Source organism: Bombus flavifrons, chromosome 1 (genome assembly GCF_040668555.2).
Source record: "Bombus flavifrons isolate JBK064 chromosome 1, iyBomFlav1_principal, whole genome shotgun sequence".
NCBI classification, from domain to species: domain Eukaryota; kingdom Metazoa; phylum Arthropoda; class Insecta; order Hymenoptera; family Apidae; genus Bombus; species Bombus flavifrons.
Window position 1 is genome coordinate 15,087,978 of NC_138442.1, and position 16,810 is coordinate 15,104,787.

Below are 16,810 nucleotides of genomic sequence, written 5' to 3' on the forward strand. Positions count from 1 at the left end.
TCGAGTTACTTTTACATCGACGAAATTTTCTTGGAAGATTGGCCGAATGATTAACGACAGTTCTATACGAATTCACCAACTTTTTCTATTTCGTCGAAATGTATGCGCTCGTCTTGGTTGATGATGCATCGTAAAACCGCGCGGCAAGTAAATAAAGAGGCGGCCTTTTAGCATTTACGTGAACTTCGATAATATGTAAATCCTGGAAATCGATGACCTGGAAACTATACCTTCGCTACAATTTCTATTTTCACAAATTCCACTACCGGTGCTAGCCACATCAAACAAATTCTGGAAAATATCCGTTAAAATAACCGAGTCATCAAACAGGATCGGTTGCACGCGAAACCCTCGAATAAAAAGTTCGAGACAGTTTTATGGTCAATTTAAACTTGAGATGCAAGAAGCATGATTCTGATATGCCTCTGTTTTTCTTACAGACTGATCTCCGTCACAGCGAATGGTTACCCCGCAGTTGCTGGCACGCAACATGCACACGCAGGGACAACTGCAGCTGCGAGTACCGTAGCTAACAGGCACCACGCGAGGAGCCACGAGCACAGTCCACCTGATACGAAGCGCAGGATACACAAATGCCAATTTCCGGGTTGCAAGAAGGTATACACCAAGAGCTCGCATCTGAAAGCCCATCAGAGGACGCACACAGGTGAGTGATCCTTCCTAACCGCGTTTTTCACGGCACCTACCAGTTGCGAGCGATCGATTAGTTTGCGATTAGAGTCGAAGAGAGAGATTTAATGGGGCAAAAAGTTTGACCGGAACAGAGCGATCGATGGGGTCGAGTATTGCGCTGGAAACAGAGCGTTCAGACTTCGATTAACATTCCCTCGAGAGTTTCTTTGAGAGATGGTTTTAACTTTCCTTTCGGCTGTATTTACCTACCAAGCTGTTATTAGCGAATGAAGAATTATAGAAGAATTCTTGAAACGAATACCGTTAGATTATTCTCTTTCATGTCACTTCGTAGTATTTGTACCATCGGTTGAATAGAGCTTGCGATAATGACCGAGTGTAGTCACTGATCATCGAATTAGAAACATAGGTAAAATTTCATTTTTGACGCTCTGTCACAAATGACAGAGTTTCTTCCATCAAAAGATATTTAATAGTCATACAAATGATTCGATTTCTATTGCCACTGAAAATGATTAGAATCCATTCAAGTCACACGTGCACCCATCCCAGATCATTTAACATTGTCATAATGAAAACATAAATTACACAGCACATCATTGCGCGTTAGAAAGTACATAATCAAGGCAAATAGAAGAAAACACAAAGTGTTAAGACGTGTATAACACTTTAGTACTTAATACATTTCGCTATTATAGAGTTCATTCGTTCCTTTCAGTTTAATAAAAAAGAAAATGAAAAATGTTGGAAAGTTTTTAGCGATTCTAATTCGATGACCAGGCAGTGTAAAGTATTCCTTCGGTTCTTACGAACATTCATCACGCTTTCTGTAATTAAGGTGACGCGCGTTACCAATTATCAAATGTACCGATGCTGGCCATTAATAAACGTTACAGAACGCGTCTGTCTTTGTACGATACCGTGCGGTCGCTCGATAATTTTGCGCGTTTCACGCGACACCGCGCGCCCTTTCTTCGCGATTCAGTTAATCGTTAGTCACGCGATTATCCCTGGCGTCTGACGGTGGGGAACGGACGGGAAACAATCGCGGACGTATCTCGGTGAGCAACCAGGGATAAATTCCCCGACGCGTTCCCTGTCTCCCTTATCGCGGTAAATAACAATGCATAATTAATTACGAAGCCGAATTAAGGGAGCCTGTTCGGCTTGTACGACGGCTCTGGGGTACTCGAATCGTGTACGCAAACCGGATGAATGCGAGGCCCATGTGCGCGAAACCGGATGATACATGTTTAATACCATCGAATCAGCCTACCCGTGTTTTCTTCGATCGATAGAGAGAATAACCGTTCTTTGCATTTCGCGGTACAACTTAAATTGCGCTTATCTCCTAATGAGAATGTAACAAGGCGGCTTGCTTCGTGGTAAAGATTTTCGTTTAATCGGATTTTGATATAGCTATCGCGATTATTTATCGTACGAGATATTCGAGTGAAAAGATGGTTTTCAGAAATTGGATATGATTTTGTAGTTATGATAAAATGTATACAAGGAAACTCGATCTACGCTTTTGGTTTTCTACGATTCCTCGTTTAGAATTTATTCAAAATCAAATACTTAATATTTACTACCCTGAACCATCTTTATTCGTTCGTTTGCTTATTTAGGCATACTGAGTATGCAAAGATAATTTTCGAAAAAGCACGCTTCTCTGTTTCATCTAAACATTCATCACGAGGAAACGAACGAAACATGTGAGACATGAATAATCTTCCAACATCCCCGTCACTTCGGTAAGTTGCGTCACTTTGTGCGAGGAACTGACCGAACATGTTATTATCATGCAGATACCGCTTCTCTCTTCTTCGTCTCGCGGTTATTCCCCGTTGGTTGCGGCAGCAGGTGATGGCGGAGGACTGTAATTAACGAGGATTCTCCTCTTTCTCGTTCCGCTTGCAACCCCCTTCATCCCTTCTCTTTTCATGCTTTTTGTTTCTTTACGCTTCAAATCCCTTCGGCGGGAGCAGATACGCGTTCAGGTGTACACGCGCGTAATTATCTGCGTACGTTGATACCATGTCTACAAAATCACTCTTGGTGTTCTTACATATACATATGTAGAAGCATCGGTTATTTTTTTTTGTGTTCCTGATGACGGGAATGCAAGTGCAGTACTAAATTGCAACAGTATCGCATTGTTCGTTTGCACTAGACTTTAAACCCGTTGGCCTGGCCAGTTCAGTTCACATTCTACTTACGTTTCGTAACTACCTCTAATGCTCTGTAAAATGTTTCGTTTTGAAATGCCACTCAAATTACCATGTTCCGAATTTCAAAATGTTGTTTGACGTGAAACGCAAGTCGAATTGATCGAATTCGATTCGATGTAAATTCTTCAACGGTAAAATACATCGTTGACCTGGCGGGTAGCCGTCAAATATTTAATCAGGCGATTCATTTCACATGCATCGTGTCTTTCATAAATTTATCTGAAAATCCGCTCCATCATTACATCGGATCCCGGCGCGTTTCGCTGCGAGCACGCGCGCCCTCGTCCCTGTAATATTGTACGTACAAGTGATTAAACGTGTATACGCGTCCACATATATTTACGCACGTGAATAGTTACACGTGCGCGCACGGCCGCCTTCATATGTGTTTATTTACCTATCCGCGTGTGCACATCTGCATCCATACACGTTGCTTCGTGTCTACAGGAAAGCGCACAGATGTGTAATTTCAGCCTCTGTATTAGGGAGGATGAGCTTAGCGAGAGTATTCCTAGAGAAGCGAATAGGTATGGGACAGGTTGATGGAAGAAGAGAATTACAGAGAAACAGGAACAAAAGGGGACAAGGAAGGGGAAACGCTAGAGCAGTACAAGGTGAACGCAAACCAAGGTGGAAGAATTTGGATCTGTACAATATATTTCTATGCAACCATTTCTATTCGAATCATCCTAAATACAATTACACAGTGATAAAAAAAGAAGTATTGCCACTGAGTAGTTTTCTTCTAAAATATCGTGTAAACTTCAGTCACCTCGTTTATAAATTTATACAAGTTTTTAACGAACATCTGTCGATAATTTCGTTCGTCGCTTGTTTCGAAAGCTAAAACAAGTAAATAGAAAATGAATAAAAGCTTGAGTAATGAGTAGCTTGACGAAGAAAATAAGAAAACAGAAAGAACTAGCGAAAAGTAGCGAGAAGGGAATAGGTAGGTGAAAAGAACGGGGCGAAAAGGGAAAGAAATAGAAATAAAAGGGAAGAGACAGACAGAGGGTGAGAGGGTTGGCAATAAGAGAGAGGTTGGCTGGGATACCTTCATCCTGCAGCGTGGCAGGTACGTCGGGATTGCTTCTCGCGGATCGTTAAGCAGAACTGCTAACTACGGGATTATGCATACTGTGGGGCCCCGTCCCGCAATTATGACTCTGTTATGAATTCGTCCTGACGCAAGGATCTCCCTTCGTGCTTGGAACGCGCTGCACCAGACGATGTCTGCGCACGTATCGTACTACGGTCGAACGTTTATTTCGCTGAAAACGTTGGTCGGGGAGAACTGGCTGAAAAGGACGCCACGCGTGTCCTGCCCCCTAGCCGGCTATTACCTCCGTCGTAATTGGTTTCCCGGTGACGGATGTTCCCGCTGACGGATCCCCGGGATTTTCCAGTTAATCGTTCGCCCCGCGGACTCGTGTAACGCTTCGACGTTCACAGGGTTTCGCTTAATCCAATCCGATATTGTTTCCTTTTCGAGTAACCAGTTTTCGATGTCCCATTGTGTTTGCTAGTCCGTCTGCTGTACACGATTGTGCCGAGTACAGGTTCTTGATAAAATATACTTTTATCGTTTTTGTTATGTCGTTCTATAAGTAGGTGTTTTTCTGAAAGTACAAATTTATTTCATTCGATTTTCAAACTTTCAAAGCTAAATAAATATTTGTCTTATCTCCGAAATATAATAACGTGTACTTTACTCTGTATATTTTATATGTTTTTGCATAGTATACAATCCTTGAGAGTTTTGCATCTTTGAACTGTCCGTAAATATATAAACATCTATATAAGCGGTTTAGCAGTTTTGTAAAAGAGGAGTAGAAAAGCTGCTGTAGGAATAACAAACAATTTGCGGAAATATCCAGATAGCTGTTTATTTTCAACGAGCAATCCCTACCGAGAATAATCTTATTACTTATGAAAATAGTTCAATATTTTAGACACTTCAATCACCGTTCTTTTATTTCTCGAATCAAATTTTATCATCGAAATCAAGTACGAACCTTCAATGCTAGGCACGCGTATGGTTATCCACCGTCGATGTTGCCTTCTCAGATTCCAACGAATTCGAAGAGACGAGGATAGAAAGAGAGAAGAAAAGGTAGTGCTGGTAAGAGACGCAAACGAAAAAGTTGGCTGAAGGCGGACGGAGAAAAGTCCGCGAGCAACTTTCTTCCAGAGATGGAAATACCGGTATACTTTGATCTCGGTCGGCGAATCTAATTACTGCCGGCTTGGAAGGAGCGTTCGCGAGGACCGGGACGCGAAACGAGGCGAATCGTCGAATCACGGAGTACGGGCGATCGTGTGGCCGAGTCAACATGAAGGCTCGTTACGAATTCCATCGGCGAACTTTCCTTTCGAGGATCTTTCGGCATGTAGATATCCGCCGGGCCAGCAGGAGGTCGTTCATCCCTGACCCAGCTCTCCTTGGGATCTCCCTCTCACTACGTTTCAAGACTCTCGTCTTAACGACGAATCGATCCGATTAGACGATTTAACAGTCAAAGCCATCGTCCAGGGTCCTGTTAATTCCCTTCTAACGAGCCGATAAGATGTTAACTCTAAACAGCGGAGCCAAGTTGATGAGATCGACCGCGGCGTTATGGTCTCGCTGTGAAGCACAGGTTTTCTCTAACTCCGATTTCGTCGTTCACGATATATATCGCGGAATGGAAACGTTGCATTTTTGTTTTCGGCGTTTTGTTTCATTCAGTTGGCGAAATGGAATAGGCACACACCGATTGCATCGACGTCGAGATGGATTTGTCGAGACGTTTAACGGGACACGATTGTTCGAACGAAAAGTATTGCCAAGAGAGCGTTAAACATTTTCGAGGAAACAGGATTTGTTCCTTGTTTATCCACTTTGCCCGTCAATATCGCGTTTCAGTGATTTCTCCGTTTTTACGCTGGCAAAGCCTTTCTATACGATTTCCTCGTGGGAATCGAGGAACTATCGATCCGATGGTCCAACCAGTCTCCCAGCAACTATACGCCCGAAGAAGAAGACGAAGATGGGAAAGAAGAAGGGAAAAAGAGAGAGATTTCCAATTACAGAGACTTTCTGTTCCGGAATTCCATTCCAAACACCATTGTTCTCGCGTCTCGAGCTGTGGACAGGACTTTGATCCCTCTACGGAGTCCAATCGTTTCGTTGGAAACTTTTCGCAATCGTTCCCTTAGTGCTCGTTGATGGAATGTCAATATATTTGGAAAATTAAGGAACGACAGATTCGTTATCCCGTGGATTTGTCCGGCATTGATCGAACGTCCTCGCGTCGAGTTCATGGGAAAAGAAAAATCAGAGAGAAGGGAAACTCTGTACGTTCAAACCACTTCGATCGTGTCACTGAATTTTTAATAAACTTCGACAAAGGTCTTGACGAAAATATTTTCACGCTATCATCGCGTTTTCGCGAATCATTTCCGAGATGAGTCGTATTATGATAACGTCATTCGCGTCTCATCGATCTCTCCTGATCGGTTTCACGGAACCAATAACCAGTTTCGATCGTCCCGTTTTTAATTACAACTTCGTGTAACAACTCGATGATCGAGTACACGGTTTTCCTCGATCGTCGGATATCGGTCAAAGTAACGTACTGATTGTCGTTCGAGCGAATAATATTACGCAGCGAGAGGCAATAGCCGCAAATAGGTCAGCCAAGGCGCGATAATTTACGCCTTAGAAATAGGATGGCGTTCGAACGCGCTTAAATCAAACGAAGGATGAGGAAAATAATAAAAGGCTGCGGAGAGTGCGACCGATACACACAGGCCCTGGAAAATTATTTATCGCTACGTGACTGGTCGCGATGCGTTCTAGCCATTCGGAAGAGGCCGTTCTGCACATTACCAGAGCGTTTCCTCTTTGCATTCACCGCGAGGGATGTATTGAAACCTTTCAAATTTCGCGTCGAGTCGGCAGCTATTGTTCCCACGCGAAAAATAAAGAAAGTACGGCCCAATAATTTATCGAGCTAGCGAGGGGACCAGAACGCGTTATTCTCTTCGAAAACAAACAACGCGAGGAGTTATTGCGTTATCGGACCTGGGATTTGGAAATCAACTTCTCCAGTCGTTTCCAACCTCGCTCTTGAACGCCGCGGTTGTTCGTTTCTGGCTCTCGTTCGAAAGGATTCTGACTACGAAACTTAATCGACGTGGACGCCGCGTGTGCTCCTCTGTGTCGAATCAAACGTAAATTCCAGATGAAAAAGACTCAAAGTTTGAAATTGCTTTATAATCGTTTATTCTGCCATTTTTGCTTTCCCCAAATTCTTGTTATAATATGAAATATCTGACGACACGCAGAATGAGCAGACTAAAATGATAGGTTTTTATATGTTTATTATTCCGTCTGATTAAATTATTCTGAACTTATTTGCATTAGCTGTTTACAAGTGAACGTTATTTACCTAACTAAACAAAATAAAATATGGTGAGCGTACTTAAAATGTTTTAGTTCTCTAAAATAAGACAAGACTGGTGTTTCTCTGCAATCAAATCGATCGACTTTAATCCAATAATTTTCAGCCGTGAGCCTCCCAAAGCAACATTACATCAGTCAAGGTGCTCGAAAGTTTTCTTTCTGCAATATAAATGGCCACTCGGGGAAACGAGAAATCCCGCGGTCGGCTTCGGAATAAATCTTCGTTCCCTACTTGAGTATAATCCAAAATTTCTCCACACGTCGATATGAGAGGGGTGGTCCCGCATTATTATCAGGAATTTCAGACCACGACACATTGCAGTAATACGATTCGTAAATAATAGCGGGAGAAACCGAACTCGGGCTACTAGTTTCCCACCCTTTTCGCATATTTCTACCTTTAGGCGAATGTATCCGCAGGATTGAAAGCGTCTACTCTTACGCTTAAACCTCAAACACGAAGCCTCTCGCGTATTTTCCTCGATACGCGTCGATTGATCGTGGCGTGGGTCGATCTTTGTTTCCACCGTTGCTTGCTTCGTTCGTTGTTTGAACGATAGAATGCGATAGAATTATTTGAATCAAAACGACATTTGAGTGCAGCTAAATAATTTGCCTTGTAATTCACCCAATTCGATTACGAGCAATTTTTAGATGATCTACATTTGAAAATAGATCGCTTACTTAAAGACTAATGGTATCCATAATATACAACAAGTTTGATTATTCCGTGCAATGTTCAGGATTGAATTTTAAGATGTTGAAACGATATAAAAGTCAATGGGAACTTTTGAGAGGCGATTTTGCAGAAGAGAGATTCCTCGGTAGGACTAGGTGGTTTGTACAAACTAATTAGCAGCTTGCCGAATCTCGAGTCTTCGGCATTAAGTGCGATTTAACCCGGACCTAACCCCGAAGCCTGTGTGTTTTACCCTGGGCTATCCTGATCAGTTCAGACTAGACACAACTCTATAGCTCCTCCTTTAAGTGTTCAGCGCTAAGCTGTCTAACTTGCTCACCGCGGCAAAGCGGCTGGAAACTCTTAAACCTGAAGCTTTTGTCGTGCATCAATTCCCAAATGATACTCTGATTAATTCACTGCTCGATTATTCGCATTCCCACGCGCGTACCTGCAACCGGGCAATCGGTGAATACTTAAAATTCTTATCAACGGCTGCTGCATTATTCCCGAAATAATCTTCCCGACCCTTGTATTATTTACAGGAAAGTTCGTTCGGTTACAGATTATACCTTACACACCTCCACTCATAAGTATTAGAATATTTTTAGAAAATGAAGTGAGTCTCAAATAGGCGTTATTATTGAAACCTTTGAGAATTATTATCTCGTTTAAAATCTTAGGCGAAGAAGCTTAACTTTATGATAAGATTAAATTCTTGCATGAATGCAAAATGCTGGTCGATTATCGCTTCCTTGGTAATTTGGACCAATTATCACATCTTGCGTAAAATCAGAATATGTTCTGATACTATATAATGAACGAGGGCGTACATGTATGCATGTAACCCTCTCTTGCTTTGTCTTGCGTGGATACACGTGTGCACATGCATACACACACGTGAGACACGGGTGATCTCCGCGTACGTACATATCGATTCGTACCTCGGGCACTGTTCGAAATACGTTCGAAACACGCAGCGAAGTTAGAAGCCGCCGCCGTCCCTCGTCCGCCACTGCCGATCCCCGGTACCCTGGCACCGCAAACAATTGGAAACGTCGTCAAAGTTCTCGCTACAGTTGACAGCGAAACCGCAGTTCACAACACGAGGAACGTGCTATCTCTAACCGTAGTCGATACCGCTGGGACGGAAACAGGCAGCCAAGAACCCGGGTGTACTCGTACACACCGTCGCACACTGCCGGGAAAACCACGCGCCCTGTCATCGATCTTCAACGATCGACCGTTTCAACTTTCCGTTACAACTTACTCCGAGACGCTAAGAAGTTTTACGCGTGTGACGTTTCGCACCGAATCTCTTACGCGACTCTATGGTTAATTAGAGGGAGTACTTTCATCTTTGAAATGACTAAATTTAATGTTATAGGGTAGGAAATAGTAGCTGGAAGTAGTAGATCGCACATAGTTTTTAATTTGTGTTTTTGGAAAGTGCGGATTTTTGGTGCGCTGCATTGTGGAATTATTGCCAGTAGAGTAGGCCAGTTATAGTGGCACACGTTGTTCTGATAAAAGAATACAATTTGTTTTTGCAAAATATTTCTTTCCAAAGAGAGGACGGTTGGTTATACGTAAATAGAAAGAATGTTTGGCTTTGTAGTAGTTTCATAAAATTCAACACGATAACACTTCTGCTTTTGGTTGCTATCTACGAAATACAAGTGGAATATTCCGTATATGCTCAGACACGCTGCATTTACAGGAGATCAAATCCTTCTTAAGTATGTTACAACCTGCAACTTTTCCTGTTATTTCTGACGTAAATCCTGTCCACGAAATGTCGCGAACACTTTGCTTTACACAAATTTATGAAATTATTTCTCGAAACATAAACAACGCGAAGTCCATAATTAGAAAGTCGAAGGATGCTGAGTGAGTAAAAGTTCCGCGTGAAAATTAGTTCTTTACGGAAGTACTTCTTTCTTTCCCTCGAAACACGTGATTTTATCCCCATTCTTCTTTTGAGATCCTGCTTTATATCCGCCGAAACGTTTCCGTTTCCGAAATAAATGCCGCGACCTTCCGAAACAAACACCTCATACGCTTCTCTTTCGGGGCACACGATATTTCTTTACGGGAAATCCCGTTTCATTTTTCATTTCTATCGCGCTTCATCCTATTTTAGTATACGACCGCGCGCCGCAGTGCCGCCGTCCCGGCGCAAAATTTGTCCCTCGAAAAAGCAACGACTTGCCAACCCGATTCCCTAGCAAAATTTTCCTGAACCGCCCCTATCTAGGGGTGGGGTTTGACAACGTCGTTTCTCAAGTGGAACGGCGGGAAAAAATATAAAACATCGTACCCGGGAACCCTTCGTATCGTGCGAACGTAAATTCGCCACCACCGCGAACAATCTATCAAGCAATCTTACAAGACAGACTCTTGCAATTCCAGCTAAACGTATCCTAGAACGTGACGAGTTTTATTAATTCTTACGGAAAGAACGTTGGATATGTCGTTCCGTTATTCGTTAGATATTCTTCGATATTCGTGGATCAGTGAAAAAATTTATTACAGTTCGAAGGGTCTTCGAACTTTGATTAAAATACCGATAGAAAATTGTATCGTCCGGTTGTAAAATTGTCACACGATCGTAACGGTAGGAATAGCGTCCTTTAAAACCAGCTAAATGCGGAAAAATAAAAAAGAGTTGTACAGCGTCCGCTACAATGGCTCTCGTAGAACAATGTAGAATCTTCTTTTGTGGTTTGCGAAGTTTCGCCCTTTGTTACGCGGACTGGAAATTTTTCGCGCGGTTCGTAATATTTTGCTCGAATTCTTCTTTTCTATTTCCTCTTTTCTTCTCTTTTTTTTGTTTCACAATTCACCTTTTCTCCCTTAAACGATCAACCGGCTTTACTTTATCGAATTTTTGTCGCGGACAATCTTGAAAGAAGTTAAATTTAACGAGACAGTCCTCAGGGTCGAGTAATTTTCACGATCCTTTCTTCGTATTAATACAACGCTGCAACGGCGGGGGGTTAAACGTTCACAGCTGTAGAAAATCATGTCTCGCTTTGTGGGACGCGCAATTCTTCGCAGGAAGAAAGCTGTTACCGCTTTACAGTCTACGATATTTCTACGAAAGAAAATGAAGAAAATCCGGCTCTCCGCCGTTCCGACTTCCGCACAAGTGGAACGGATCAAGATTTTTTCGAACGCCGATCCTCGATTTTTGCTTCGTTGGAAATTGAAGTGCTCCGCTTCGCGAAGGAAATTAAAGTTTTTTCTCAATTTTTTATCGTATTTAGCCCGCAGTATTATGTCTGTTTGGTTATGGAGCTTTAATAAAAAAAAAAGAAAGAAAAGAAAGAAATGGTAGACTTTTAATGGAGGATACATACAGATCGGAGTTAATTAAATTTTCATTTCCGCCGACACGTAATTTTAGAAAATATTCGCAGCAAAATTTTCATCGTAATTTGACATTTTCCATCGACACGAGTGACGAAAGAAATATCGTATTTCTCCCCGGAAAGTGTAACGTAAAACCGTTTCGCGAAAGCTTGCGATACTAACGTTCAACGAAATTTTACTTTGCGACCTGCGTTTACTGACTAGCAGCGATTTACTGGCAATCAAATCGTGAAGGAAAACTTCGCAGATATTTCCATGTTATAAATTTCATGCATCGTCGAGAATCATTCAAATTTTCACGATCGAAATTCGCAATTCACATTTGAAGTCCGTGAAGAATTTCAAGAAAAATACAGGACACGGTCAGAGCAGTAACTATAAATATTTATTTAAATATAAATAAACATAAACAAATATCTTTCGGTATTCTCCAGCCATCTCTCAACTTCCTGTACATGAAAGAATTTCAATGCTGTCAGGAAAAATTCTCTCCGCGAGGAAGAACATGCATAAAGTTATTCCCAGATTCCTGATCGATCTTCTCCGTCAGGATATCGCTGCTGGTTCGTCTGAATATCCTATGCTGGACAACCAGAATCTCTAGCACGTCGAAACTGTAAAAAATTTTACTTCCATCGACCTGGCGGATTCTCGTCTCTCAGAATCTCTCGATGGTGCATGCGCGCACACTAGAAACGAGAAAGAAAAAGAATCTTCCACGTCCACCGATCTGTCATGCGGATCCACGAAACGTCCTTCGGTATTAGGCGCGTTTCTCTCGTCGAAACGTTTCTCGCGCGGAACGTGTTCGGATGTAAAGGACAGAGGACAGGAAAGAAACAGAAAGAAAGGGAGTAGAAGAGAGACAGGACTAGGGATGGAATCCTTGGTCATAAATTCCGGTTGTCCTATCCCTGGGCGACATGACGGAAGGTAGCCTATACATCGTCGCCGACGACGGACTTAATAAAATGCAAAGACGACGAACACACATTGCCAGGGACGGTCTGACATATCGACGCAATACCGACCCACTCAGACCTCTCGAGGAACGTCAGATGGAGGGAAGGACATAGAAAAATCGTTTCTACGCCGAACGGGACGAACGTCATCGAGGACTACGTGAAACCAGCCACTTCTAACTTTCCCCACTGCCGCGACTGTCCTCGCATCCCTCTTCCTCTATCATGTTCTATTTGTACCGGGTCTGGTTTGTATGGAATATACGCGGAATTTAAGGACGATGTGCATAAAACGCAGTTAGGACGGTGAACGAGAATTCGTTATAATGGTAAGTGCGTTGGGAAGTTTCGTTCTTTATGGGTCACATGGATTTTATAAAAATCGCTCGGAGAATATCGAATAAGCGTTATTCGAAGCATCAGTATCTCGAAACGCCTGCGAAACCATCGAAGCGTTTTAACTTATTGTTAATAAAACCTTAATCCTATTTTTCCCTGGCATCCGGGGGCTCGGGTAACGGACGACTATGCGACCAAGGGAAACACTACCCTCGGTACCATCGAACAATAACAGCACCCCTTCTTCGGAGGGCAGGAAGAAATTACCCAATCTCCCGAACTGTGCACGCACATCAACAAAGGAGATAAACAGACGACTGATACTCGTACGGAACAAAGCTGGTGGTATGGGATAGGGGGTTGCGCGGGGCTGACGTATCGCGTCGTTTAGCAACGTTCGTTACGGGCTCGAAACGAGCGCAGAACAGAGGCGGGACGTCGAGAGGGTAGAGCAGGTTAACACTTTAAGCCGTCCTGTTTAATATGGCTTTATTACGTAGGTGGTAACGAACCGCCGGGAGGCCATTATGCGGCGATAAAATGCGCAATGCACGATGCACCTACACATCGTTCCGCCCCGTCCACCTGGCGCGCGTCTCCGCCGCGGCCGTGACACGCACACTCACACGCGTTCAAGTTGACTGACCCGCACACGTTTCTGTTCGACGCATAATACACGCGCGCGTGTCTCTCGCGGGCGACACACACTGACTGCGGTCGTTCGCCACGTTACGCAGTCACCATGGTTACTCGAAATTCAATTTGCCTTTTCGATGGGGCCTATGCACGCACGCGACACGTCGCACGTTGATTTTTTCCTGCTTTTTCTCCCTTTCTTTTTTCGCCTTCTCTCTCTATTTGTTTTTCGTTCTTCCTCTGCTTTTTCTTTCTCTCTCTCTCTTTTTTTTTGGTTCGTTTAATTGCACGTGTAATGGCCCCGTTGATTTTTTCTGTAATTCTGTTCGCGGCCGGGGATTTTACGTTATAGGGGGGAAGGATGCGATTCCACGGTAGAACGAGGCAAAGGTGAAATGGAAGGTACATTATTGATCGAGAGGGACTAATGTCCTGATAATGAGAGGGCATAGAGATAGGGGATCGGTGTACAGAGATAAAGTTAGAGGGTGTAGATACGGCCAGAGGGTTATAATGATGAGAGGGTAATGGGATTATGATTGTTTGACGTTTCGTTGTTTTGCAGAAAAAAAGAAAGAAGAAAGGGGGATGTTTAAAAGTGCACACTTAAAAATTGCTATTCCAACATCATGAATATTCGAATACGTAAATTTACAGAATGTCTCGACATAATTCTTCGAAATGGTGCGCGTTATTCATATAAAACACGAGAATCCATTTTTCGATGGCTTTGCTCCACTGTTCTATTTACTCTACTCCGAAACGCAGCTGCATATTGCAGTTGCATCGAGAACGGAGCTGTATTACAGATATAAATGCTGTTGCACTAAGCATTCAACCTCTAGCTCTATCGATATTCCCTATGCATATTCGGAAAAGATCTATAGCACATTCCAGTTTCATTAAAATTTTTCTGAGTCATCTCGTATTTACATGTTATTTCAAGTATACAAAATTAGTTCTATTCCGCGCAAAATAACCTCGAATCAAACAACTATCCTGAATTTAAATCAGGGATGCCGCTTTCATCGATACATCCCAAAGCAATAGCAAACTCGACACAAGTCACGTCGCCGTTCTTAGAACGGAAGCGCGAGACTCAAGTTCTGCCTTTCTTCACGCAATTCTATGGTACCTTATACAGTCACCAATTTTTCCTTCCGCCACTCAAGCACCGGGAATGTATTCGCAGCAGCCTCGCGAATATATTGCTCCGCCACCTCCGAACAGTTTATCCTTATCGTTCACGAAATTCTTGCTACCAGCCTTGGCTGCGGCAATTTCTAGTCGTGCACAGGAAGATGACGCTCATCCCCCATCTCGCGGATGTCCGCACGAGGGTAGTTCAACCGAACGCACGCGGAAGGATACACGAGGACGTGAGCGTCGTTTTTTCTATACAAAGTCGCGGCTATCTCTGACAAAGCAACCAACCAGCGTGACACGAGGTGTGAGAGAATCGGATTTGGTTATGCGTCGCCACGTTCGCGCTGGATTTGTCGTCGTTGCTTCCCACGAAGGGGTGGAACTCGTGGAAAAAGCGAATCTCGTCGCGGAACAATTTCGAGGCTAGGAATTGGATGCTGTGTAAATTTTTCCAACCTCCGTGCATCGATGTTGAGTAAACGTCAGTCGTAACTCTGTCTTGTCTTGCGGCGCACGGCATCGAGTAGAACTTTCTCCTCGTCAATTCGTTTGCAGGAATTGATCCTCCCGTGGAAGGGGAGAGGGATATTAAGGAAATCGTAACAAATGACTTCACGGATGTCTTGGGTGTGTGCGAGCGATAGCTCGACACCATGGGGATTGCGTGCGTTTAAAAAAAGCCGCTCGGTCGGAGCGTGTTACTGGAATTGAATGAAGTAGGGTGCCCGCGTTGGTGCGTCGTTAGGTAGGTCCCTGGGTTTGTAAAGTGGTTGCACGATCGTGGAGAACGTTGAAAGGGAGAAAGTTTTGCTTCTTGCTGCGGTGAGAGGATTCGCAGAGAGGATTAGTGAAACGTTACAACCTTTTTCTCCACTATGTTCGAGTCTAGCTTGCCTTGCGTAAAGAAAGGAGGTTGATGAATTATTCCAGGAAAGCATTATTATCGCAAAAAAAATCGCGATCAAAGATTACATTAAATTTCTTTGAGCGATTAGTGGTATGATACGACGCGAGGGAGAACAATATTACGGTGACGCGAATTTTTTTAAGATCACGCGTTCGCGGTACGACCACGACATTACAGCGTCTAAATTACACGCGAACGTTCGCAACCGCGCGCAAACAAGCACGCGACAATAAAAACAGCACATCACGCGAATGTCGACTGCGTTAAAGGCTTCTTCTCTCTCCTGCTCCTTTTCTCGTGACTCTCCCTGTCAGTCCCTCTCTTTTTTCTTTTTTAATTCATTAAGTTTAGGGTCGCACGATGTAGATGTCAAAACGTTTTACTTCGCGGTTTCATACGCGCGTTTATATCGCCTTTTCCATGCGGTCGCCATTACGCGCTCCCCCATTATTTCCGTTTTTATGAAGGAATAGCGTATACACTTCGTCTTGATTAGAGACGCGACAAACATTGGACCTTCCATCGAAGACAAAAACTTGCTTTCGATTCTGCTACTTTTCTGAAAAGCCACGATGAAGCGTCTCTGAAACTTTAACGACAATCATCGAAGCCCCCGGAGTTGCTTCAATCTTCCTAGCTGCCTTTCAAACTGCTAGCGCCTTGCTAAATCCACCAAGACAAAGTCTTTCCAAGTTTTTCAACCTTTAATAGCGGGCTTTAAGGTCTTTCAGAGTTCTTCCAGTCTTTCCACTATGCTTTCCCCATTTTCCACGATATTTTATTTAACAAAAATCCCCTAATCTCAAATCGAGACAATTCTCTCTTTACATGCAACGATCAAATGCTTATCCGTGTTCTTATCAATTGGTCTTTATCTTCTTTCCGATATTTTGTTTTTTATTTTTTAATTTTCACTCTCTCCTCCTTTTACACGACACAAAGTCCTAACAGTTTGTTAAACACAACGGCAAAGCGCCACAGGTGGCGCGTCCGCATTTCCTGTCCTGTAATGCGGTCTCATCAACGTCAGCCTCTTTCTATATTACCAAATAGATTATTTACGTGTTAATAATGTGCCAGCCGTTCCATGATCGTCCCTTGTCGCGGCACACGTGCTACCAGAGGATCCATTCCTCCTTCAGTCGCCCGCCACTTTATTGTCGATCCACCAGCCGGCAGCGTTTTATACGTGGAATTTTATATACCGTCCTCGGTTTTAGTAATTTTAAGGGACGCGCGTGGCCGGGACAATAAAACCCCTTTCGTCGTGTGCACGTCTATTGTATCGCGGAATATCGGAAAGTTATGGAGGTTAGTACATATGTGAAGCTTATTAAAATTTTCACGATCAGGATAAGTTGCGTGTTACTAGTTTTAGTATGGTAATTATGTTTCCGATTTCCACGCCTGGAATAATTTAGTTCCTCGAATCTA

At 43.3% G+C, this 16,810-nt stretch overlaps 1 protein-coding gene across 3 annotated transcripts in view; it reads left to right on the plus strand.

The window, feature by feature from the left end:
* Positions 1–16,810, plus strand: part of LOC138178073 (Krueppel-like factor 6) — a 275,863-nt gene that overhangs the window by 248,231 nt on the left and 10,822 nt on the right. For all 3 annotated transcript variants that reach the window (XM_069109536.1, XM_069109553.1, XM_069109546.1), the window contains one exon: positions 441–667. In XM_069109536.1, the coding sequence (XP_068965637.1) occupies positions 441–667 (227 nt within the window). The remainder of the gene's footprint in view (positions 1–440; positions 668–16,810) is intronic.